The sequence below is a fragment of the Tamandua tetradactyla genome, chromosome 4 (assembly GCF_023851605.1).
Source record: "Tamandua tetradactyla isolate mTamTet1 chromosome 4, mTamTet1.pri, whole genome shotgun sequence".
Classification (NCBI taxonomy): Eukaryota; Metazoa; Chordata; class Mammalia; order Pilosa; family Myrmecophagidae; genus Tamandua; species Tamandua tetradactyla.
Genome location: NC_135330.1, coordinates 38,784,263 through 38,812,158, shown reverse-complemented (window position 1 = coordinate 38,812,158; position 27,896 = coordinate 38,784,263). Strand labels below are relative to the sequence as shown.

Sequence of the window (27,896 nt, the reverse complement as noted above, 5' to 3'; positions counted from 1 at the left end):
ATCCAATGGGCTCCTACATGTAGTCTCCTGACTGCTTTTCTACCAACTGGCAAAACCATTTAACAAGATGACAGAAGAGTCTCCAATATCTACTAAACATGAAGACTATTTTTAAAAAGATAATTACATGAGCAATGTTAATCCACTTCTCGATAATTTTGGCTCGCTGCTGAGTTTTGAGTTCTCTGCTCCCCAGGATGGTGCTGACAACACATTTGGTGAGGGTATTAAACTGAGAGATGGTAGCACGGATCGTAGGAGCCAAATGTTTGTTTTCTTTCTTATCCCTTCGTGACCAAATGCAGCCCAGGCAGTGGTGAGGCACTACTTTCTTGAATAGTTGCTGGAATAAAAGAGAAATTGACTTTAAGGACAACACAGACATTTCACATGGCAAGGCACATCATCTGGATCACCTATAAATTGGTATTCTGTGACTGGACAAATAATCCTTTTTGACTTGATTTGCCTCATGGTGTCCATTTCAAAAGACAAAAGTAAATAATTAATACATTAACTGATCAGAAAACCCATATGTTCTTTTAAAATCTGCTCAACTGAGCAAATGGAACACTGTGATCAAAATATAATTAAATATCTGTTTCATTTGGAATAAAATTCTTACTTCCCTCTGGGTTTTGAGCCGAAGTAAAAAGCACCTTTTTTTTTTTTTACTTGGGCCTGAGTTATTCAGATCAAGTCACATCTTAACTCTGCGTTTACAGAAATAGCTCTTTCAGTAATTCAAAAACACTTAAAACAAATCACATTACTTCACCCGCTGCCCTCCCTGAAACACTAGTGCTATCATTGCCCCACATTTTAAATGGAAGCATATTTGAGGCACAAAGAGAACACATACTGCGTCCATATAGGTCAGCTGCTCTGCCACAAGATCTTCTGAGAAGAACGTGAATTCTGCTGATCCTCCACCCTCCAGTTCCTCTTCCTCTTCTGTGCTGAAGGAGATGGTGTTGGGAAGCCCATCTGTTCACATATGGAAAACATTTGTAATTTGGGTGCCACTGAATATGGCCTTGTTTCGAGTCAAATTGAACTGCTTTCACTTAGGAAGAAGAGGGCTAATCCTTCAGAAAACCCATAGGGAGAGAGGAGAAAGTACAATAAATCTAAGTGAAAAGGAAGTTCTCTCAATTTCTGCGCGTCCTCAGATTTGTTATTAAGTCCAGAGGTCTCATGAACAAACTGCTAGTTCTTAGGTCTAAGACGGAGCCAGGATGGCAAAGTCTAGAGAAGCAAAGCAGAGATTACATTCAGGGGGTTGCTTCCACAAACCCTCCTGTTAGTCCCAGGACTAATTCACTTAATTCCTAAACCCCAATCATTCAATTCTTAATTACTAGGGTGCATATAACCATAAACCTGAAAGGACTGGACATGAGGGCAAGCCAGGCTTCAGAGGGATTAGGATGGGCCATTTTAGGGTCAGAAATGGCTGATGAAGTCCCAGAATTCTCAAAATGTTAAGAGCAGCTTTCAGCTTCCACCTGGAGTCAAGTATGTACGAGGCATTATGAGAACAGCCTTAAACTAAGTTCAACTGAGCCTTATTTTAGATAAAAATCTTCAGTTCTCAAACTACATAAGGCACAGCCTGAAGTAAGAGAAAATCAGGAGATCTGCACATAAAAGAGGACCTTGAGTCTTCAGTTGGAAAGATTATGGAATCGGGTGATTTTACTTGAATTCCCAGCCTCCCCTCTCTGGAATCTTTCCCTAATTCCTAGGTTGTTTCCTAACCTTATCCCCCTTCACATATGACCCCTGGTTGTCCTTCCTGTCGAACCTGTTCTCAGGGAAAAAAACCTAGTTATATTCATTATATCTTAGAATAAATTTAAATCACTGTGTTACTACTCCCAGAATGTTCATATTTTAAACCTTTTCTCCCTTTCTTCGTAGAATAAAAGACTGTTAGGGGGCGGGCCATGGTGGCTCAGCAGGCAAGAATGCTTGCCTGCCATGCCAGAGGACCTGGGTTCGATTCCCGGTGCCTGCCTATATAAAAAATAAATGCAAATTAAAAAAAAAAGAGAGAGAGAGACTGTTAGGCATCTTGGAACACGTTGGGGTGAGCTTTTCTTAGTTTTCTAGGGGAGAACAGGGTACTGAGAGCAGGTCCCCCACCACCTCCCCTGTCGTGGCACCACATGGCACCTGCCTATTCCAGTGACAGGCATGTGACTTAAGCATGACCCTCACCCCAGACTTGAAGAAAGCGATGTGAACAGTGTTGAATTATGACTAGGGAAAGTAGGTGGGGATGACATTCTGCCTCCACAGTCTGGAAAACAAAATAAAGCAAAAACCCCATGATATGGGGGATGTTCAGCAGTCTAATTTCACCATTTTTCTTCCGCACAACTCTGCTACTTACTCATTCTGTGGAAGAACCAGAAATCTGAAATTCCAAACAAAGGTTAGATGGGTCTCTCCTCCTCTTGTTAGCTATTATACGTGTGTGTATATATTTTATACACACACACACACTCACTCTGCAATGCTGAGGCTGACTTACTTTAGCCAAGGGAAATACATGCTAACGCTTGCTCTTCTCATTCACTCACTCAACAAACACTCATGGTGCCCCCGCTATGTGCCTAGACTGTCGTGCCTGAGGATCACAGGGTCTTTTCCTTCCAGGGGTCGAGTCCATGCCTTTACTGCTTATGCTTCTGACTCTCACCTAGAGGTAAGTAAAAACTTTACTTTTGAAAAACGTGTGGGAGAGCTTATTGCTTTTCCTGGAGTGAGATTAGGTAGAATCAGCACATATGAACCAAGCTCCTAAATCTCTTTTTCAGTAATAAGTCCAGTACTTAGTAAACAGAAAGTTTAGTGATTTCTTGTTTAGAATTTTCTAAACTTAGACAAAATTCATTCTTGGAAATTGCCTAAAAGTTTTTCCAAAGTCAGACAATCTCCCTCACCCCACCTCAGCCTGCCAAATGAGCTCTGCCTTCCAGTCCCTGGGTTGGAAACAATGAACGACTGGTCCCACTGGTTTCCCAATTAGGCCTGGAGCCAGGGGCAGCCCCGATGTGATGCAGGGAGCTGGGCTCCAGCACAGCAGTTTTCCATTCTAACATAAAGACAGGCGGGAGGCCCAGGAGGGAGGCCCAGGAGGGAGTTGAGGCGGGCAGCTGGAGAAGTGCCCCTGGTATTCAAACATTCCAGGCAGATGAAGTCATCTGAGATACAGAGGACTTGGCAGTGGCTTCTAATGATGCAACTGCATTTCCCCTTCTTCCGACTCCTATGTATAAAAATATTCAACAGGTATTGTTTGGAATTTAAGATTATTTCCTCTGGAGCTCTTGTAGTTTCCCTTATCAGATATCCCTTCAGGGAAATGCTTGCCAGAAGCTCCAAGCAGGTCAGGTCAACCAGGTCAGCTCAACCATCACCCAGCAAGGCAGTGAGGGTATAAAATATGCTGGAGGCCTGTCCTCATCTCATTCTCACTGTCTTCAAATCCTGATAGTTTCGAGCACCCCTGACCTGCAGTGGTGGCCCTTCCTTTGTCCTTGAAAACAGGCGGTCAATTCCTCAAATAGGAAAAAACAGCCATAGACATTTCCTCTGATGAAGCCAATCGAGACCCTACATGAAGGTAATCTGCCCTGGCAGGAGACAGATCTCAGGGATGCTTTCTTTGCTAAAGGAGAACCCTTTTCCATCCTTCTGTGAGGAGGAGAAATAGATTTAATTCTTTGCCTGCTGAATGGGGAGAAGGTCACTTGTGATGATTTTTATCTGTAGAAGGAGCCATTAGACATGATAAAACACAGATGCAGCTAGCAACGGCACATGTTGGCAAAGGAAGGTTAAAAAAGAAAAATCAAGAAGACGTTCTTCTTTGTGGTAATAGGAGAAACCCTGGGAAATTTCTTAACTCCTGAACCACAGTTTCCTCATATGTGTAATACGAGAGAACCAAACTAAGTGGTCTTGAAAATCCCCTTCTTTGCTCTAAGACTCTATGATTAGCACTTGAACAGTCTTGAGAATTTTATGCCCACCACCAATCCTTCAGCAGCTTGTTCTCCAGAGGGAAATCAAGGACTTATATTCAACTACAGAGAAAATGTTCTTCACCAGAGGGGCTGGAAAATCAGCATCTAGCTTTTTCCTTGGGAACAAACAAGTACTCACTGTCAGTTTCCACATCTCGTTTCTGAAACTGCTCAAGGAGATTTTGCGCTCTTCTCTCTGGGTCAGACCCTGGCATCATCCGTTTGAGATAATCCAGCAGTTTCTGCAAGCAAGGGAAGTGAGGGGGCTCTCGGAAGTCTTCTGCGCATTGGTCAAGCCAGGCCCTCAGGATTGAGGCAATTGCACTGAGAAAGAGAAATGGAGACCATTGCACCCAATTGTCTATGAGGACTCACAGCAAGTGCTGAACACAGGGGCCTATCCTAGGTGTGACCCAGAAAAACCTTGGCAGGGAATCAACAGATATTTCATCTGAAAGTTCCTGGCAACATCAACGAAGCTAAGGCCCTCGAAAATAAGCTGACCACACTTCATTATTTTAAGAGGTGGTTTTGGGGGCAAGGAAGACAGACTGATAAGGTTTAAAAGAAAAAAAAAAGAACTTAAACTTGGAAAAACCCATGCAGGGAAGAAAAAGACATGCAGAAAATGATTTACTAAGTATTGAAGCAACTTCAAAACAGTCTTTATACAAGTAGATTATGTGGTCTCCTGTTCTGGATTTGCTCAAATCAAAAGACCACAAAGTCTACCATACTAACATTATAGGAAATAACAGACTGCCAGTTGGCCAGAAATCCACCAGATAAAAGGAAGTGCCTAGAATCGGAAAAGATAAATGCATAAATTTAATTTTACAAAGCTCACTACAGATTCATCATGAGCACCGAAAATACCCTGACAAAATTATTCTTTTATTTCTCAGATTACTAGAGAAGAGTATGTTTGAAGTGGGATAAATAGTATGGGTAGAGAATTGGATCTGTGGAAGGTAAAGTTACATGGAGAAAATCTTGATATGTAAAACCAATGGGAACTCTCAGGGTCACATTCAGAGTCCATCTTGGGTGAAACAAGGTCAGAGGGCAAAGAAAGAGACAGTATCATTGGGTACACACAGCTTACTTTAGACATGTTACTAATAATGCAAATGTGTTGCTTTTAGATTAAAGATAGCCCCTCACTTAAGGAAGAGAGTAAACAGCTGAATGATAAAAAGGGTAAGATTTTTAGTGCTATTAGTCTAAGCTCTGCAGGCACTCCTCAATCAGGCACATGCTGGGCTGTGTCCCATAGAGAATAACATGTTACTTTACCTCATTAACAACCAGCCACCCCCATAGTGAAAGTATATTTGTTAATGATGATGGCTGGAGAAGATGGTAGAGACTATAAATTAATCAATGTATGTTTCATTAACAGAGATGCAACATGGTAGCTTAACTGAACAAATGTTCTAGCAAAAAAATTCTTTTCAAATTTTAAAGTTATTATCTAATTATATTTCAAACACATTGTTGATTTAATTAATTAAACTATAACTAGATTAAAAGTTATTACTTTGCATATATGTGAAACTGCAGGCTGGGCTTTCACAGATGTGTCTAAATTTCACATGTCCTGATTTCAAATCAGAGAACTGGGCCACAACTGAGGCATAAATATGACTAAAGCCAATTTAGCACTTAACTTTTGGAACTGAAGTACAAACAGTGGAAAATAAATTGTTTTCAAAATTGTGGATATGAAGCCATTTAGAATTATAGCAGTCACATGTATACATTGGAAGTAGATGATAAATAGCCATCAAATTAAAGTTGAAATTAAAACCCTACAAATAATTCAATTCTAAACAGTTAGACCAGATTAAAGAAACTGATAAACAGACGTTTAATTCCTTTCCAGAATGCTAGAAGAAATTAATCTGGGGTTCTGGAATTCACTGAAACCATGAATAAAGTGAAATCAATGGACTTCTATTTTTTGAGGGCTCATACATAGCATTACAATTTTTCCTTTCTTCAACAAAACCAAATCTCATGAATTGAAGATGAAAATGATGAAACAACATTCTAATACTTGAATTTTATAGAGAATATGACTTTCTCTATGGCTAATTTCTCTTCTTTCTTGATAAGCACTGAATCCAGAACTGTTGCAGGTAATGGGGCGCTAGCCCAGAATACAGAAAACCTGACATTTGTATACCTAAAATTGACTTTTATAGAGGAACAGTTTTGTACTTCTCAAAAGAGGGGAAATTTAATCTAATTAATACTACTACTCACTATTTTCAAACCAACTTTTCTTAGCTTTTCAGTATGAGTATACTCCTCCAATGACACCAAGGGAAAAACTTATGTGGAGAAGTGAAATGTTAAATTCATATCACACAATAAAAATAAAAAAGAGCATCAGCCTAAGAATGAGGGAAACAATCTAATGAACCTTCAGTATTTCAAAACTTAAGAGAAATTCAAAATTACAGGTAAAACAGTGATATTAATGTATCAATTTCTCCTTTACCACCTATAGGTGTTCGTTTTAAAATTAAAAAACATATTGCTACAAAAAAAGGCAAATATTAAAATGTCTCTAAACTTACAAAGCAAAATATCTATTACCCCTTCTTTCTAACCCTATTCTAATGACCTATTATTAATGGTTTGGTGTATATCTTTCTGGACTTTTCTGTGGATATATATGAACATTTAAATATATACAATAATAGTAATGTGTGTTCTGTGTTTGTATTTTTGCTGAACTAGTATGTAAAGACCGCTCTCCATTCACTCCCCCCAGATCTACCTTACTGTTCCTCGAGGTTAGTGTTCCATCGCATGGACAGTCACAATTAATGTAAATATTCTTCCACTGATGGGAAGGTATTTAATTTCAGGTTCTCACAATTGCAAACAAACTACAAAAATGTATCCTTGTTTCCACCTCTGTGTACTTGTGCGAGTTTTCTGTAGGGCCGATTATATAGACCTTGCCTCTCTGGAAGTTCTGGGGGTGCTCTGAAGAGGGATCTCTTTCCAAATTGGACTTGCCTTTGGGTGCACATTCTATCCTCCTCGGTTGGGCGTCCTGAACTAGCTCTGCACATTTCCCCTTCGTGACAGTGACCTTCCCACAGCTTGCTCTAAGAAGGCTTTGAAAGTTCACCACAAACCCAGGCACTGAATTAGCCAAAAAAAAGTATTCTCACAGAAAAAAAGGAATGAAGGGGGAGGAAGATGAAAATCAGAAGGGAAAGAAATCACATACATGCACAGCACAATAAAACAAGACACAGACTTCTGCCCTCCTATCAGCAGAGTGTTTATCACCATGCCAGGGAGGAAGGCTTTCTAGTAAGACCTGGACACATGCCCAAAGCTCACAGTAGCTTTATGCTTGCCAGTCTTGGGAAGAAATTTTCATTCTTAACAGACTAAAGGAGATACAAATGTGAAACTTTAAAGGAAAACAACATCACAAAACCAGGACAGAAAAGACAATTACTCTCTAACCGTACCCGGCTCCACCCCCATGTACTACTGACAATCTAACCAGCACAGCGTGCGAGGATGCAGAGAACCTTATGCTAAAGGGGAAACCGGATTTAAAAATCACAAGTTTACAGGAAAAGTTGTGACTCTTAGACTAGAGAAAACACTTGATTCTGCACAGAGCAAGAAAACAGGCTTAGAGAAGCAAACCTCAAATCCTCACCCTTATACCGCTGGTGACTTACGGAGCTCCATTAGGCCAGTTAATGCCACTGATGCCTATCTGGAGAAGGGACATAGTAATACCTCCGATTCCCACAGGATCCATCCTAGGGAGGATGCCTCAGGGGTATGTGTGGGTGTGGGTGTGAGTGTGTGCGTGCCTGGCACTGATTTGTAGTGATTTCTAGTGAGATCATGTCTGTCAATAATGATGTTTTGAGATATCTGAAGAGAAACAATTTGTCAGCTGTCTGACAATGTTTACCATTACATCTCAAAAGGAAGGGGTTGAAAAAGATAGTTATTCAGTAAAAGTCAATTGGCACTCATGGAAATCAACTCAAAGAACTTGTCATATATCATACAAAGGATAACATAGAGTACAACCAATGTGATAACATGCACGGCTCCAGGACTGTGAACACTGAACACACACACACACACCCCTAAGGCATCTTCCCTAGAACAGATCCTGTATGGATTCAAGGACACCAAATTGTAATGCAAACTGAAGGAGCTGATTCTGAATGACTTGTAAAGACAAAGCAGTGATTTCTAAGATTGTGACATGACCTGTATTCAAGGAGGAAACCACGACATGAACTCTGTTCCAAAGTAATCTTGGGTAGATTACACAGCAAAACTCCATCGGAAAAGAAGTTGTATCTGAGTAAGCAATTTGGGGTTTGGGCCATCAGGCAGGTATTCAAAAGTGACAGCCGAGGGACAACCAGGATTGTGTTTTCTATTTCAGCAATCCTGGCACTGTGCAAAACTGTGTAGTGTGGGGAATCTTTCTCAACCTACTTGAACAACTGTAGAAAGAAAACATGCTCAGATATCAATGTGCAGCACTGAGTGATGCAGCTGCTAAGATTTTCCTTCTAAGAAAACAGACTCCTGGAGAGAACTGACTCATTCATTAACGTAATATTTATTGAGTGCTCTCCATTTTCCCGATTCACAAAAACTATGTGACGAGCTTCACAACACGGGAGTTCAGGGTCTGATGGGAGCATTTAAACTCGGGAAGCTAAGTGGTTGAGGCTTCAGCAAGGGTTCCCTGTTGAAATAACCTTAAAGCTGAGATCTGAAGTATAGACAGTGAGCTGGGTGAAGACTCTGGGGCAACAGTATAAGCAAAGGTCCTGAGGTAAGAGAGAAAGAAAAAAACACATTCAAGGGACTTAAAGGTGCCTGCTTGAACAACAGAAAAAGAGGCAAGGAATGGAAAACAGTGAGATTTTTTGTTTTATATATATACATATATATAAATTACATACTTTATTTCTTAGCCTACCAGAAATCACACTTAACAGTACCTGCTAAGAAAATACTAGACAGATGCCTTGGCTGAGCAATACACAGAGACAGTGCAAATCTTACCTTCAGGGGCCTTCAGCCACACCATGCAGAGCAAGGAGGCTGAGGTAGAACATTTTGGATGTTATTATGTCCAAACCACAGATTTTTGATGAATGCAGAAATTTTATGTAAATATATTAAATCATATTAAAACCCCATAGGTTGTAAACACACACACACACACACATACAACAACTTCTAGAATTGGTAAGATGTTTAATAAAAAATTTCCTAGGTATGGGGTCATCTCTCTCATGATGTGTAACCTCCAAGTCAAGGAATAGGATTTCCATGACAAAAAAGAATAATTTTATTCTATTTTATTTTAGAGCTCTTTTCCTCCCCCAGAAATCTATTTGAGATCATTTATTTTGTTTAATCATCAATAGAAGAGAAGACATGGAATCTTTTTCAAAAGCAGCAAAGCGTTTTCCTATTTTACGACATTCCCCAAGAACTAGATCTTTTCCTCATTCAGATAACGTAAAGCTAAGACTTATGTAGAGGGTGGGCCTCTGAAGCAACGTGGCATGGGACGTTTACTAAGCCCTGAGGGTGGGAGCTAAGTCACTTTGCCCTTCAGGGACTGACTGACTCTGAGCTGGACCCTACATTTTGTTCTCCGAACTACAGAACAGTTTTCCTCTGTCAGGGCAGGCTGCCAGGTACAGGCTGCCTCTGAAACCTGGGGCTAGAATTTTTCCTGGTGAGAAAGAATAAAGGGAGGTAAAGAACATACCCCCCCCCCCCCTTTTTTTCCTCAAAAAAAGCCTGGAAAGGATGGAAACATTAGCTTGACTTGTCAAGGCTGTCCTTTATTCTTTTCTTGTACTTTCCATTGTATTTTTCCATACTATTGGTGAATAGGGAATGGGACACTGGGAGGGACAGTGGAGAGGGCTTGAGCAAGGGCCGGGAAAATAACCCAAAGCAGCTAGAGCTAAGGACCAGAATGCAAGGATAGGGCAGTGACATCAGTGAGAGAACACTGAGAAGAAGAAGAGAAAAAGCTCCAGGGAAAGGAGGAGGAAGAAACATTGTGATAGGAAGGATACACAGAAAGACAAAGCAAATGGTGGGAGAAGGCCAAGAGTAGCAGAAGATAAGCCAGAAACTAGTTACCCAATGTCTGCTGTATTTACACACCCATGCTTTGTTCCTAAACTATATATGGGCAGGTCCTGGCATCAGGAGTATGGGTTGCTGGGAGAGGCAGTAAGGATAGATAGAGAATGGAGAGCAGGGCTTGATTTGTGCAGAATTTTTGATGAGGTTGATTGTAAATGTTTGGAAATGGGCAGAGGTGATGGTAGCACATTACTGTAAGGTATTAACAGTGCTGAATTATGGGTGTGACTACGGTTGGGGGGACAGGGTTGTGTCTGTCACTGAAGGAGGGCTAGAGGATGAAACATGGGACTGTGTGGCATGGTGGACCCTGCTGTGGACAATGACACTGGTTGACTGTGCAAGTGTAAGAATGCTCTCACATGAACTAGAGTTGGTGCACATCACTACTACAAGGGGTGTTGTATGGGAAAACGTGTGACTGGTGCAGATTGTGGACTACAGTTAACAGTGGTATTGTGGCATTCTTTCGTTGGTTGTGGCAAAGGTACTATATCTGTGCTGGGTATCAGTAGTAGGAGGATATGGGGCATGGGATTTTCTTTTTGAAGCAATGAGAATGTTCTCAGGTTGATTGTGGTGATGAATGCACAACTCTGTGATTGTCCTGGGGTTACTGATTGTATACTCTGGATGAACTGTGTGGTTCCGTGAGTAAAACTACTTTAAAAAATAATAATAATAATGATGTAATAGGGGAGACTGGGTGGTAGGTATGTGGGAACTCTATACTATCTGCTTAATTTTTTTGTAAATCTCAACCTATTCCAGAAACTAAAATTTATTCATTAAAAAGATTTGACAAGAGGGTAGAGCAGAAGCACTTAAGATAAATTTTTTTTTTCGTTTTTATTAGAGGGAATGAAGTAGAGGCCACAGAGTGTGGAGTGAAGTCTGGGTTAAACCCCAGCTTGTTCACTTATTTGCTGTATGACCCTGGACAGGTGCCTTAACCTCCATCTGTCTCAGGTTTCTCATCTGTAAGATGGGAACACACAGAACTATTACAGGAATCTTAACAGTATATACAGTGTTTAACACAGGGACTGTTCCTACCAAGGAGTCAATAAGTTCCAGCTATTATTGCCATTCACTGAAAGTATTTTTCCGGGACCTCAATAACTCATTGTTTTCTGATTCCCCACTGTCTAAGAAGGGAGTTTTCATGTTACAAAAAGGCCTCCAGCAAAAAAAAAAAAAAAAAAAATGCTGAAGCCTTCTATAATTTTCACCACTAGAATAGAACTTCTGTTGATAATGACAGATGCCATGAGGCACCAAGAACAGGAAGTGGGCATTCAGATTGACGGGACTGACTGATCTGTTCTTCCTTCTTTCCTCACAAACCTTCGACCCATCTCCTTCCCCAGGAAGCAAATCTAACTTCCACATTTCTAACAGCTGTTAGGGGACCTTGCTCCAGACATGCATTCAATAATGAAGAAACAGCTAGATGAAACGGCATAGGTTAAATAAAAGAATCCCAAATTAAAACATCTCAGAATATAACAATCTAAATTATTAGTTAGAACAGTTAATACTATGATCTAGGTCGTGATGTACTTTGGCCTGAGGTGTTATTATTATGAGATGACCAAATATGGGGGGAAAAATCATGAGCATCTAAGATCCCAATGCTCTTTTTAAAATGGAAGACTCAAGAGCAAAAATGGTGAGAAGCCCAGGTTTTGCAGTCAAACCTGAGTTCAAATACCAAATCTGTCATTTAACCAGCTGCTCAAATATAAAGTTCCTAGAAGAATGCCCTACATGTGGTAAGAACTCCTAAAACTGCAGCCAATGGTGATGACAACAGTGTTGCCATCATTTCTGTCATCTACAAAACGTGAGGGTGAATCAAAAGGACAGAGTCTGGCTGTGAGTCGTTTTATCATTCTCTAACCTGTGGAAAACCCTAGGAAATACTCAGATGACCTATTTTTCCTTCTTTCCAAAGAACAGTAAATCATTGTTTATAGATCTTGTTTTATTTCCCTTTAATTATCAGAAAAGCTTGGATACTCTCTAACCTCTTCTTTTAAATGCATTTATGATTTTAATGACTTTTAAACTACAGTTTGCATTTTTCTTTGCCTGGTATGGGCAAGACAATACCAGGCTCTTTTATGTAGCATGTTACTTCTCCATTTTTTCTTTTCCTTAAAACAAACATACAAAAAACTCCTTTCACATTACTACCTTTAGTACTTCTTAAGTCTTATTCTTGTTCTATTCTTTACCCCACTTCCTTTTCCTCCATTTCTGTAACAATCACTCAGATTAATTTCAATTGCCTTTTTAGGGTATCTGAATTTGCTGGAATGTATATTGACTATAAACTCTCCAAGAAGATGGTTAAATATTTTCCACTGTCAAGTTTCCCAGGCAGCTTTCTTCAACTCATCTCCCATTTCTTTAAAGCGTGTTCAACGTTTTGGACTACTACTATTTACATGACCCTTTTCCAGTGATTGAAATCTGGTGTCACTATTTACAACTTTTGGGAAATACTGCAAGAATGACATATGTATGTGTAGAGATAGAAGCAGAATGATTTCAACTGTTTAGAGCCCTGCTATGGTAAAAAGTTTGAGAAAACAAAATTTGGCATTCCAGAAAGGAAGTGATGAGACTCGATCCAAAAAAAAACGAAAAACAGGGAAACAGAAGCTATTTCAACATTATAATAAAGGAAAGAAATTTAAAAGCATCATTTCCTGAAGTTTTAAACCTCTGTAAATACAATTATGCATATTATAATCTCAGATTCGTGGCATAAAAGCTCTGCACGGTTAACATCCCTATCTAACATTTGCTTCATCTCTGAATTCAATGATTGTAAAAAACTAATTTAGAGAAAGTTTCTTTTTTTCTATTTGGTTCAGATTTTATTATTTGAAAAAGACAGCATTTAACATGTAAAACTGTCAGCAAGGAGGAAGAGAGCACAGGTGGGATAAATGTGAGTCAACGATGTTTTCTGCCATCACAGGAAGTAGGTTTCCTGATTCCCAAATAAGTGACTAGTTTGGGGTCCTGGAAATAAATACAGCACACCTTCTGTGGATCAGTTTAGCCCTAACATCAGAAATCCCTGTTTGGCAAAGATTTCAACATCCAGAAACCCTGGAAGTAGAATTCTCGCGACTGAAGGCTTCTTGTTTTAGCTAGATAACTTGAAAGGTTCCTGATATTGCACAAAGCCTGAACTAGGCAAACTCGGGACTGGAATTACAAGTACTCAGCATGTGGGAGTCTCTGCACAATCTGATACTTTTTTAAATGCATGAAGAACACTAGTCAGTTGTGGTCCAAGACACCAGAAACCAATCTTTCATCTTCAGTGCTTCAACTGCATTTCCGTGCTTTCCTTCTTTAAAATTCTTTTATCCTGTAAATGAATGATTTGATCCATCTTTAGAAATACTGGAAAGATAATTAACTTGGTAGTGGGGAACCTGCATAAAATGTAAAGCTTAAGATGCTAGACCCAAGATTTGCCTTTACAGTGATAATTTTGAATGTTAATGGACTGAAGTCACTAATTAAAAGACACATAGTAACTAAATGGATTAAATAATATGACCTATTTTACACTACTCACAAGAGATTTATCTTAGACTCAAGGACACAAACAGATTGAAAGTGAAAAGATGGAAATAGATGCTCTATATAAGCTGTCACCAAAAGAAAGTACAAAGTAACTATATTAATATTAGATAAAATAAATTTTAAATGTTATATCATAAGAGATAAGATGTTCATGTTATTTGTAAAAGCATTTTTATCTTTATATTTTCTTGACATCAAAAACTTGAAAACGTTCAGTTACATGGATCATTACTATTGCAAAATTGATGTTTCTTTGTCCAGGAAACACAGATGAGAAGAGAAAGACAGGGAGACAGACACATCCCAGGGGCCCATCGGTCCTCCCGCATAGGCTGGCAAGATTCAAACCGCAAGAGCCAGGGGAGGCTGTTGTTGGCATCAGCGTGCCAGGGGCAATCTAGGCTGATCCCCGGCCCCAGGCTGATGCCCTCCTCTCAGGGCCCAGCCCAAGCACGAACTCTCGGCCCACGGATGCCTCTTCACCATGAACTCGCTTCCTTATCTACCAGCCACCCACCAGCCCAGAAAGGCTATGCCCAAGGCCTCTGGCCTCCACCCCATCTCACCGCACCCCTGAGTTTCCTCCTCAGGGAGGGCTCAGGCCGGCCACAGGACTACAAGGGTGAGGATTTGTTCTCCTGGACCACAGCAGGCTGAGAGGCTGGCTCCCTTAGAGCTTAAAGAAGAGAGGGTGGAGATTCAAGGAGAATCAGAGTAGGAAGTCACTCTTTCAGGAGGGAGGTCTCATTTGCCATGAAGAAGGGTGAAACACCCCTCAAATGATAGCCCACTGGGAGAAGGAAACCACGACGGACGAGAAGAGCCTGGACGCTTTTCCAAAGCTTTGAAAACAGGGTGGAATGTGTGCTCAACTTCCCGTGCATCTTCAGAAAAAAAGAAAAAGTAAGACTTGCTCTAAGTTTTACAGCAAAACTGAAAAAATCAAGCAATATTTGAGCATTCTTTTCTATTCTTGATTAAACCCAATAGTGACTCCCTACTCCAGAGCAGAACTAAAGGCATCTGTCCTAAAACAGGATGTTTACTCCTTAAAATATCAGTGAATTCCTATTGTCTGCCTCCCACCTGAAATCACAAAAGAACAGATTCACTGCAAAGGAAAACAATGGGCATTTTGCCACTCTTTGCCTTACCCTCAACCAGGCAATGTTTTAGTTTGCCTCTTTGTTTCTGACTATAGAGAAAAGTTTGATGTCACATTAATAAGAAACAAATCAAAGAAGCCGTCTGTCTTTCCTTCTATTTCTATTTTATCAAAACTGGTGACATAGTCCTTTCACCAGAAGAAAGCAGTCAAGGACAGCTCTCAAAAACTCAATATAATATTTGGGGCGATAGCCCTGCTTCTGTTTCTATTATTTGTTTTCATTTTTAATAAGATGAAGAGAAAACTAAATAAAATTTATCTTAGATAACACTGAACTTGAAAGGATCTCAAAGAGCATGCATATATGTCTTTCAGATGAAGAAACAGAAACCAAGAGAGGTCAAGTGACTAACTCAAGGCCATATGGCTGGCAAGTGACAGAGGAAGAACTAAAACTTGAGCTCTCCAGGCTCCTCATCCAGGGTCTTGCACCTTACTCATGGCTGACTCCTAGACCACAGCATTTGATTCACCTAATTAGAAGAATTACACGAAATGAATAAATTTCAAAAAAAAAAAACATACTCCCATTTCAAAGCCTAGTTAGATATCATAAAGCAAAGTCAGTTTTCATTTAGGGACTGCAGCTCATCATATAGCAGAACTTCTTACCAGAGCATTATGACATTTGGAGCAAGTAACTGGTTGTCATGGAGATTGTCCTGTGCATTATAGAACATTTAGCAATATCCCTGGCCTCTACCTACAAGATGCTAATAGCACTTACTAGCCCCACCAAATTGAAACAACCAAAATGTATCAAGACGTTGTCAAATGTTCCCTGAGGGAGGGGGGGTGATATGTGTACAAAAATTGCCCTGTTGAGAATCACTACCATATAGCCATACCTCCTACATATGTAACAGCCATCAGAAAGACTCAAGCATTGCTACAAGTCAGATGCCAGAGGTCAGAGAGGACTAAAGAAAGGAGGAACTTACGACATGCTGCATGGGGAGGGGGAAAATGCTTCTCTGGATCTCCTCTTAGAAAGACAAAGTAATAAACCTATCTTTTCACAGAAGTGATCAGGAGAAGGATAACTTCAGAGAAAGAGCAAAAACATAATAGTGAAGTGAGATGAAAAATAATAAAAGAACTGGAAAAAATGAGCAGGAAAGACAGAAGAAAGTGGAAGAATAAAGAAGTCAGCAGAAAGAAGGGATTTTAACATTCCAGAATTTGCAGGACAAAGCAAGCCATTATAAGATAAAGTGACATATTTAACAGAGATAACTTTTTTAAAAGGCAGCTCAGTATAAGGAAAAGGGCCAAGAACTTTCCACCAATTCATTGTGAAGCTTGGGGAAAGGACCATTGTCCTCAGTAGATGGAACCATGAGGGTCATTCTATGTGATGCTCTTTGTTCATGCCTCACATGCTTTAAAAATTACAAAGCCCTTTAAAACAGCTCCTCCTGAGGTTTCTCTCAGGTGGTGCTCCTGGGGAAGAAAGTTTTATTATGGCCCTTTAAAAATAATGAGCACACCTCTTCACATCCAGGATATCATCAATTTACTTAACTGCTATGCCCCAAAACCTAGTGAATCTCAAACATCCTCTGGGAAACAGAAAAACTACGAATATTTTTCAGAATGCAACTTTCTTTGGAGGGTTTAGGTAGCTAGTTCAATGGTAGCTCTGGATTTGACTCAGTTCCAAAATGTGTGGGTCACAACATGCTTATTTCTGAATCGAGTCACAGGTCCAGGTAACACTTGACAAGCTGGCTGCTCAATTCTTACTTTACCCCTTCTTTTGACTAGGCTTAAAAATACTCATTATTAGAAGGGTTTATTATTATTATTATTATTCAGTGAGTTTTCACAGATAAGCAATATATATATAAACACAAACACTAGTCCTGTGATTCTCAGACGTTGAAGTGCACAGAAATCACTTGAGCACCTTGATAAATGGAGAGTCCCATTTGTTAGGACAGATTCTGCATTGTTAAAAACACCCCCAGCTGATGCTGAGGCTGCTGGTCCAAAGACCATACCTTGGGTAAAAAGGCTCTAAGTATAATCCAGTCTGGAAAAAATCACTTATCTGATTATACTATTTCCTTCCTGTAAAAACTTTTTATAGCAGACTCCCCACTGCTTACCAGGCAAAGTCCAAAGTCTTTTGAAGAAATTAAACCCCTTCTTCATATAGCCCCAATCTAACACTCCAGCTTCAGCTCTACTGACTCCCCTCACCCAAAGGTACACCATGCGTCAGCCACACCTATTATGTGTTGTTCCCCAAAATGCCATGAGCACTATGTTTCCCTAATACGACCCCACTGTTCCCTCTACCTCTATCATTCTACTGCCAAACTCTTCACCATCCTTTAAGGCCCAGCTCAGATGGCACCTTCGCCAAGAAGCCTTCCCCAAGCCCTCTAGGAATAAAGTAATTGTTCCTCCCACCATGCCCTGCAGTTGGGATTCAGATATCTATACACTGTGTCTGATTTTCCGGAAAGGTATAGTCTATCAAATAAAATTATAAAGCTATATAGACTTAACTTTAGATTTTCTTTTTAAATACCCAGTTTTTTAACCCTGGCTTCATCCCTGGCTCCTGAAGCAAAGAAGTTCATCAGTAAATCCTTTGGTGGGTTAAAAATTCCACTAGACTACCTCCCCTGACTTTTGGCCCCAGTTGACTATTTAACACCACTAGTTTCAGACACCCTGGCATACAGCCTGTATACTGGAGATCATTCATACATGGCCCCCATGTATGAATATGGACTTTGATTATCTCCTAGGTCATTCTCATTAGCATAAATTATCCCTCTTTTTTTTTTAAAGAAAAAACAAATGCGCACATACAAAGAAAAATACCTCCCTTGCCCTCAACTCATTCTGCATTCCATTTCTCTTTTCTTCTTTACAACAGAACTCCTCCAAAGAGTTGTTAGACTTGCTATACCCATCTCCGTTTCTCTTGACCCACACCTCCATTCCCCAAAACTGTACTTACCAAGGGTCACCGAGGCCTCCTACATTGTGAGAGTCAGTGATCACTCTGCAACCCCTCTTGCTTGGTCTATGGGTAGCACTGAATACAGTTGGTCACTCCCCTCCCTCAAATCCTTTCTTCCCTTGTCTTCTGAGACATACCTTCTTTCTTCTCCCTCATTTGCTGCTTCTTCCCAGTCTCTTCTGCCAGATCCTCTATATTCCTGTCACTGAATACTGGCGGGGCGCAAGGCTCACTTACTTCCCTAGATATTGTACCCAGTCCGATGGCTTTAAATATGACATACAAACTAAGGGCTCCCGAATGTAACCTTCCAGGTCAGACCTCACCCTGAAATCTATACTCCTTTACCAAATTCCCTCAAAACCAACATGTACAAGACTAATTGTTATCCAACACAACTACCACTAAATCTTCTCTCTCCACCAGTCTCCATAAAACCAAGATTCCTTTCTACCAGGCATTCAAGCCACAAACCTTGGAGGCCTCCCTGCCTCTTCTTTTCCTCTCATACAGCCCATTATTCCACCAGCAAATCCTACGAGCAACACCTTCAAAATATCTGCAAAAGCTGAGCAACTCCAGTATGAGTCTAGCACCCCTTGTCTGAATCCAGGGAAGAGACTCCTAATCAGGCTCCTTGCTCCCACCCTTGCCCCAACCCCAAATGCCACAGGCTGTTTTCCACACAGAGCCAGAGCAACCCTTCTACCTGTAAGTGAACTCATAGCAGTACTCTCTGTAAAACCCTCTAGGAATCCTTAACTTCCTCAGAATAAAATTCACTGATCTTCCTAAGACTGTCAAAGGCCCCACCATTACCTTACAGACCTCATCTCCTAGCACTCACCCTTCACTCACACCTCTCCAGCCACATTCACCTCCCTACTAAATTTCAAACACTGTTCCTGCCTCTGAGCCTTTTCCATTACTACTCTCTGGACTGATTGTCCACAAAGCTCAGTCAGCACCTAATTTAGGTCTCTGCTCAAATAATGCCAGATCAGAAAAGCCCATTCCTGGCTATCCTATACATGATCTAACCTCCTTACCTTGCTTCAGTCTTCACTTTTTTTGTGTATTCTTTGTCTTTCTCTACTAAAACACAAGCTTCAATAAAAGTTTGGTCTTATTTATTTTTCTCTGCAGTTCCCTTAGCACAGTGCTTAGAAAATAGTAGGTGCTCAGTCCATTATTTACTAGAATAAATGAATATCATTAGATAGTAAGGAAATAATTCTAAGTTCCTATATTATGGCAAAAATCATGGTAACATTCCAAAAGGATAAAAAAAGAACTCTACTAAACTACATTATTTCAAGATGTTAAATCTTGACTGAGAGCTTGAAATGCAGAGAAAAGATACACTTACTTCCTGATCACTGTCTTAGACTCTATCGTAGTTTGGCTCCCATCATCTTCACAGTTTGGACTCGTCAGATTTCCGTACCTTTACAGAAAAAACAAACAAAGAACAGTCAATGGTGTTGGGAAGGAACTTTATCAAATTTCAACCACATAATAACAATTATATATTTCAGGAGTAACTAAGGAAATAAATATTTATGAAATAGTATCAAAAACTGACAATGTATTGTTTAATGAATATATCTGTTTAGTCTAAACAGAAAAGTGACAATAATAAAGTTAACAATGAATTCTACTACTTAAAACTGTCTCTGAAGATTTAATATTTGTTTGGATAGATTTTAGATTAAATTAGGCTTTTTCTCTTAGCAAGATAATGAGAACTCTTTAGCACACCAATGCCTCCACTCCTACTCTCTGCCCTACCTCATCAAGCACGAAATGACTCTGCATGTACTGCTTTCATATCCATGATGTATATGAACACAAAATGACACCTTACAGGTAACTACACTTCTAAAGTCTATGTGCCAGTTTGAAGCTATTACATAGCCTAGAAAAGCCAAGTCCTTTAATCCTCATTCAGTATTGCTGGATGTGATCTTTTTTACTGTTTCCATGGAGATGTGACCCACCCAACTCTGGGTGGTAATTTTTGATTAGATGGTTTCCATGGAGATATGCCTCCACCCATTCAAGGTGGAGTTACTTACTGGAGCCCTTTAAGAGGGAACCGTTTTGGAAAAAGCTCAGAGCCAACAAGAGCTGAGACAGCCACACAGCCAGAGATCTTTGGGGATGCAAAAGGAGAACACTCCCAGGGAATCCTTATGAAATGAGAAGCCAGGAGAGAAAGCTGGCAGATGATGCCACATGCGTTTCCAGCTGACAGAGGTGTTCTGAACCTATTAGCCTGGTATCTTTCCCTGGATGGCTTAGTTTGGACATTTTCACAGCCTGAAAACTGTAAACGTGCAACTTAATAAATTCCCTTTTTAAAAAGCCATTCCATTTCTGGCACATCACATTCTGGCAGCTTACAAACCAAAACAGTCTAGTCTCCTTGAGGGGTAGGTCCTGTTAGAGAAATGTTTAACGGAAATAACTCTTTACTGTCAAATAAAGCCTGAGATAGACACAAGGACTAAAGACAGAGTTCATATGCTCTATCAACTAAGAGAATACCTGTGCATTCACTGAAGCCAAAGACGTGGCAACTGAGGAAGGAGGGCACATAGGTATGAATTTTGGGAAAGCGACGGGTGCTTGAATTTTCAAATTTGTCTCATTACAAATCAAAATATACTAAGCAACCAATCCATCCTAATTACACTGTTTGCTATTCTTCCAACTCCAGTGTGAGCAAGCCTATTTCATACAAGTATATCAACATCTGATAAACTTACTTTAAGTTCTTAAGGAGGGAGTCTTTATATAAACTTATAACATCAAAGACTCCACAGTTTCTCATCCCATCAACGAAGAATTTGGAGATTCCTTGAAGTTTCACAAGCTGACTGACTGTTCCAAAGTTTTGACAATAGAAATTTTATAACTGGTGAATTCATATTTTGAAAGAGCACACCTTTGTCTTCTATTAACGGGATTATAGGCCCCAGTACCCTCATAGTCCCTTGTTTCTAGGATTTAAAAATGCTTTTCAAAATAAGAGCCAACCATCTGGTTTGACCCAGTGCCAGTTCATCTGGTCTTCCCTATCACCCAGTCCTGGGAGGATCCAGTTTGTGCCCTTAGGCACTAGCTCCCCTCACCCACCTACTCCTTTCTCTAACTCATCAGCCTTATGGGTTTCTTGACCTCAGGAAGGTATTTTCCACCGGCCTCCACCCATCCCGTTCCTCTTCATTATACACTGTGCATGCTATTTAAAGGCCTACCCTTTGCTCTTCAAGAGATAAGAACTCAGATTAAGGTTTACTCAGCTTCATGTGAGCAAGACAGGGATGGGAAATCAGAGTCCTAGTAAATCAACAGAGTGGGATCTTTTGCCTCTATCCTTGGCCACTGTCATAGATGCTCATGTTCTCTCACAACTTTGTAGTTTATTAAAGGGGAAGGATCAGGGTGGGTGTAATGGAGGGTGAGTCTCAGAGAACAAGTCATGCCTTCTGCTTATTTGACTGGAGTGATCCATAAACTCTCCTCCTGCCAGCCCTCAAAGACTTGCACGTTTGCAGTTAGTGTATTATTTTTTTCTCTGGTTATTCTGAAACTAGTCAATCTTTTATCTTCTGAATGTTGTGAGCTAGGAGAGATAGAAATGAAAGGGGAATACCCTTATAGGGAAAGATTCACATTTTACTGCTCCTGATACATTTTTCTCCAAACATGTTTGCACTAAAAGTCTCTAGATTTTCCTTCTCCTGCCCTTTACTGTATTTTTCTGATTCACAGCAGAGATGCTAGTTTTGGTGGCACCAAAACCTACCACAATTCACCTTTCCAGATACTATGTATGCAGTCAGATGGTGTCAAGGAAGACTAGGCAACCGACACTGTGAGCAAAGTTTTCTAACATTCATTAACTTCGTATACCTCGTACCATCTACAATGGGACAGGAGACCACACAGGTATTTCTCTCAGCTACCAGGGTATGTACAAGTTCACAATCAGGACCAGAGTGATCATTTTATAATAATTTTGAGACCAGTAAGAACCATAAATAATAAGGCATGGGTTGCAGACACATGGTCCAGTAGCTCAGGCTCAAATCTTGAAGACATCCTTGACCCTTCTCTGTATCTTCATAAGGAAATCCTTTTGTCTACCTTTAAAACATATCCTGAATCTGAGCACTTCTCATCACTTCCACCACTACCACCCTGGCTCAAACTATCACCCTCTTTGGCCTAAATCTAAGCAACAGCTACCTAACCACAGTCTCTCTGCTTCTGCCCAGCAGCCAAGGTGGTTCTATTAAATATAAATCAGATCATGACACTGGTTCAAAACCTCCCAATAGCTCCCATCTCATTCTGAAAAAAAAGCCAAAGTCTTAATTGTCTTACTAGTTCCTAAATGAGCTGCCACCATGGCCACTTTGACCACATCTCCTACAATCTCCCCTAGCTCACTGTGCTCCAGCCTCAGTGGTTCCTTGCTGCTCCTCTCACTGACCAGGCATCCTCCTGACTCAGAGTCTTTACACTTGCTGCTCCCTCTGCCTGGAAGGCTCACTCCTTCAACCGTCTTTTAGGTCTTTGCTCAAAGGTCACCTCATCAGCACAGCTGTCCCAAACACCTTACTTATAATACAAACCAACCACAACAGCATCCCCTTCCCTGCTCTATTTTCTGCAAAGACTTTACTATCTCCTAATATATTATATAATTTATTTGGTTATTGTGTTAATTGTCCATTAGAGCATCAACTCCGTGAGAGCAAGATTTGTTTCATTTGGTCACTACTCTTTAGAGTTTAAAACAGAGCCTGGTACTGAGGAGACATGTGATGATTATTTATTGTGAGGGAACGAGGGATCTACTGGGGTGGTTCCTAAGCAGATAAGAAACAGATTCCCCAAGTACTTAGTTCAGATTTGTCTCTGCAATGGCACCATCTGGCCTTCTGCAAGTGTCTTAACCTGTTTCTTTATTTCTAAAGGTTAAAAAAAATATTTTAAAAGCTTTAAGATAGCTGTGATTATTCCAGACATCTAAAACTAAAATGCAAAAGAAGTAAAGATTTTTTTATTAGAGAAGTTGTAGGTTTACAGAAAAAAATTACACAGAAAATACAGAATTCACTTATCCCCCCCCCCCAATTATTACCACTTTTTATTAGTGTGGCAGCTTTGTTATAACTGATGAAAGAATAGTATTATAATTGTACTGTTAACTATAGTCCACAGTATACATCAAGGCTCATTTTTGGGTTGTACAGTCATATGTTATTTAAAAAAATGCTTAATCTAATAACACATATACAACCTAAAATTTTCCCATTTAATCACATTCAACAATATAACAGAAATGTTAATTACATTTACAATGTTGTGCCACTGTCACCACCATATATTACCAACAACATTTCCATCACCCCAAACAGAAACCCTACAATTTAAGCACAAATTCCCTATTCCCTACCCCTAACCTGGTCCCTGGAAACTTATACTGTAATGCATGCCTCTGTAAATTTGCTCATTCTAATTATTTCCTACCAATGAGATCATTCAACATTTATGATTTTGAAGGTTTAAAGAGCATGAAAATGCATACACTGTATGCACAATGTTACAAAGGAGATCTCTAGAAACTGTAACCTTCTGGAAGGAGATGGACTGGGGAGGGGCTGATTATCTGTCCCAGCATCTTCCTCATCATTAAGAAGAAGGCTGTACAGAGGAGAACTAGACTAGGGTTAGAATGAAGAACTCTCATGCTGGGTCATTTGAAAGTCAGATGTACTAGATTAAGAATTTCTTTGATGTCCCCCTGTACTTTTTCTTAGCTTCCCATCAAAAATAAAAGTCCAGTTCAGTTCATTTACTCTGGGGAAGGTGGGATAATTAAAGGTGTATATATGTGTGTCTAATTAATGGCCGTAAAATAACTACAGACAAACCTGCCAATAATGCCACAACCAATTTCTACAAAGCCTTCCTAGATTTAAGACAAAAGCTCCAACTTCTTAAGAAGGTTTACCAATAAGAAACTGTGCTTCTTTAAATGGTAACTCATAAACCTTAAAATAAAAATTGTCAGAATGACTTTTGACACGGTTTTCTCTGGATAACACGGCAAAAAAAAGATTTACAAATGTCTCCTAAATTAGAGCCTTAAGGAATCATTTACTGCAGCCTAAATATTACTAGGGAAAACCACAACAACATAATGCTTTACTGGTCACTCATATTTAAGCAGAAAATAGTTTTTTCAGATGGGATGGTTTTATTGTTTGGCGTCTATTTGGGCAGGTGAAATGTTAATTAGTGTTTGAAGGGGAGGACCAGGGTATTTGCGGTTCAAAGGAAACCTAAGATAAGTTATCCTGAGGGACAGTCTCTGTTGGTGGGCCTTTTTAACCTTTATTCCCTAACAGAAAAGTCTTGGAAATGCCAGAGGAGATGGAGGTAATCTTGAAAAACTCCACTCGATTTTGGCAAGTCGTCCAATAATAGTAGCAGTTACTAATTACTGAGAGGTTACTATATGGCAAGCACTAAACTACATGTTTTATGTGGATTGCTACATTTAATTTTCATAATGGGTCTATACAGTGTAGTATCATAGTAGTATCATTATTAATCCTACTTTACAGATTAGAAGAATGAAGCCTAGAGAGGGTAAGTAATTTTCCCTAGAACACACAGCTAATAAGCAGAGGTGGAATTTTTGAACCTTGACAGTCAGACTCTAGACCACAGCTACTTTGTCACTATGTTACCACACAAGCTATTGTTATCATTTATTTTATGTTTCCCTCCACTAGATTATAAACTCCTTGAGGTTAGAAACCCTGAGCCTTTCACTTATTTACCCATTTATTTTTTATTCAATGAATTCTTATTAAGACTTGTGTCTGGGGAGAGCACTTACACAAACCAAAGTCCCTGTTTTTAAAGACCATATATTCTATTTTAGTGCAGGAGGAAGGAAAATCAACAATAAACTAATAATGACTAAATACATACAAAATTAAATAGTGAAAAATGCAATGGATAAAAATAAAGCAGGTAAGGAGGCAAGGAACGATGTGGGTTCAGTGGTTGCTTTTCCATACGCAGTATTCAGGGAAGGTCTGAGGTGAATGTGACATCTGAGAAGAGCCTTCCAAGCAGAGGGAACAGCAGATACAAAAGCCTTGGGGCAGTGACAGGGTTGGTGTGCTGCAGAAACATCAAGACCAGAAAGAAGCAGAGCTGAGCAAGGATAAGGAGAATAGGAGATGAAGCACAGAGATAACAGGGGCAGATCTTGAGGACCTGGTGTCTTATCATGAGGCCATGATAAGGACTTCAGTTTTTACTCGTTTACCTTGTTTACTTACTTCTAAATAACCTGAGCTTGGATTAGAATCTGCACATAGCAGGCACTCCATAAAATCTGCTAAATGAATTTATACTCTCTACTATCAGAAAGAAAGGCTGGAGAGGGAAGAGAAGGGAAGGAGATAAGGAGCTACTTATTGGGGATGGTGAAAGAACTGGAAAGGAGAAAAAAGGAAAGATACCACACACGATGCTGCTGACTCAAGGACCTCTGGGAGCCTTTGCTTTCCTGATAAATCCCAGTCTATGAACATCTTTGGCATTTTTCTTCAAATAACCCACAATAACACAGGTCAGTCTGAGGAAAATGTTCAGAAGCTGACCCTGACTCAGGAGGAAACAGCCTGCAGATACTTGGAATGCCAAGTAAAGCCTTTGGGGAAGACTGTGGATCATATCCCCACAGATCAACAAGAGGGTCATTTTAAATCACTCTGAATAACATCCTCCAAGGCAGGTACCTCTCCTCCTCAGTCTGACCTGAGAACTGGGTCATAGCCACCAAGCTATGTAGACCCTGGATGTATACTTTGGAAACATCTTGTTACTGTCTCAGAGCTGGTTATATCAAGGAAAAGACAAAGGTCAAAGACAATAAGGCAAAAGTTCCTTGTCCTCTTGCAGGTAAGGAAGGAGTAAGTGATGCTAGCACTGCGCTTTCCACTCAGGGGACCTACTTCTCTAGAAAAAATTTTCCACAATTAGAAAAAGCTGGAACCAAAGAAAGCTGCCATTGTGCCCTCCAGACCTTTACTATGAATCCTTCCCCACCTCCCTTGCCCTTCAGTTCTCCATGCCATCTTCATCACGGTCACTGACAGGGCACATTAACAGCCATCAGTGCCTAGTATTTCAGCTCCATTTGACAATTATAAGATGCTATGAAATTTTCCTTGCAAATGATACTTTCACCCTTAGCCCAACCCAAAAATGTCTAAGGAGGAGACCAAGAAAAGGCCAAAGACTTGATAATTACCACTTATCCAAGAGAAAGAAAACAAAAAATGTGTCTTTTGCTACAATTTGTTTCTCATCCAAATTTAAAGCTATTTCTTAAGTACGCTGGCTCTCACGTCCCTGCTATAAGCTTTCTTCTATTTACCACTCCAGGTCCCTGTATCCCTCTCTCTTTTCTGGCCCATTTTATGCCTCCAGAGTGTCTTCCCCGTTCTGCTTCCAATTCCTAACAATTCTAAACACCAACTGGAAATACAGCTTGCCAGCATGCTCCTATGGCTGCAGCTACAGTGAAGGACAACAGTCTAAAAGACACTGGGGCAGGGGTAGGGAGCAGGCACTGATCTGACAACTACAGAATCTGTTAAGTAATTATTTTTTGCAAGTGTGGTTCAGGTTTGAGATTAATTAATACACTACTTACAAATCAGCCCAGGCCTCTCAATTTCGCCTCCCACAACAAGTATCTATTGTAGAACTCTTCAATAATCTTATAAAGTATGCTACACAAATCTAAATACAATTAATGTAAGTTTAGTATCATGGTATCCTGTCACTTTCAGGCCTACTTTTCTCTCCTACTTTTATAAAAATTCAACATTGCATCAATTTATCTAAACTGGCCACTCTAACCCAGAGTGTGGCCTGATGTCATCGCCAATGGCTAAGCTCACACACACACAAATGTAAAAAAAAAAAAAAAAGTCAAGAGAATAGTGGTAAGAAACATAAAAACAAACTCAAAAACAGGCAGTCTTTTTCCTTTAAAAAATTCAGAGACATAGCTTCTTTAACACCATTAAATTTTGTTTAATGAAATTACTGAATTTATACATTTGCCTCCAATCACAATGTAAGCTAGGAGCAGTGCCCTCCTCTAAAACAGAATAGCCTCCTACAAGTCTCCAGTTACCCATGCTAAGGACCCTTTGCCTGGAAGATGACAACCTAGGGTTCCTGGATGAGATTATGGAAATCTGGGAATCCCCTAAATTGTATGCAAAATTTTGCAATGTGCTTTTTTTTCTAAAGAGAAGGTCCACAGTTTTTAGCTGATGCTAAAAGGGGTTTTAATCAATCCCTAACACCAATCACTGGAAAATGGTCAAAGCAACTGCTTTAGATTATAAAAGGTGAATTTTAAATTTCCTAGTTCCCACTCAGAATACATGCACACTGCCTTTCAGTTTACTTTCAGTTTTGTATTGTAGTTTCCAGAATCAAATTCACTTTTGTTTTTTTAAAACCTAGTAGGCTATTCTATATTCTTTTTCTAAAATAGGAGGATAACTATATGCCCTGCCTTCTCTTCGCCAAGTGAAATAAAAATAAATTAAGAGAAAAGAGCTATGTCAGAAAGAAACAATTTTATCTCTCAGGGCTTACACATCTGATTTCAAGACAAAAAAAAAAGCTAGTCTGGTTATGATCTGAGGTAAACCCTTTTGAAAGCATCCCGTCTGTGTGCTTTAACAGAACTATCACTGTCAGCCTATAAAGTTAGGGCCCTTTAGTCACCAAACGTTCTCACCAAGAGTTCCCACAGTGTTGCTGGGTGAGTCTGTCCAACTCTGCA

At 39.9% G+C, this 27,896-nt stretch overlaps 1 protein-coding gene across 2 annotated transcripts in view; it reads right to left on the bottom strand.

The window, feature by feature from the left end:
- Positions 1 to 27,896, bottom strand: part of RGL1 (ral guanine nucleotide dissociation stimulator like 1) — a 286,004-nt gene that overhangs the window by 41,717 nt on the left and 216,391 nt on the right. For both annotated transcript variants that reach the window (XM_077157204.1, XM_077157205.1), the window contains 4 exons: positions 19,356 to 19,433; positions 4,177 to 4,361; positions 863 to 987; positions 128 to 343 (listed from right to left, as the gene is read on the bottom strand). In XM_077157204.1, the coding sequence (XP_077013319.1) occupies positions 128 to 343; positions 863 to 987; positions 4,177 to 4,361; positions 19,356 to 19,433 (604 nt within the window). The remainder of the gene's footprint in view (positions 1 to 127; positions 344 to 862; positions 988 to 4,176; positions 4,362 to 19,355; positions 19,434 to 27,896) is intronic.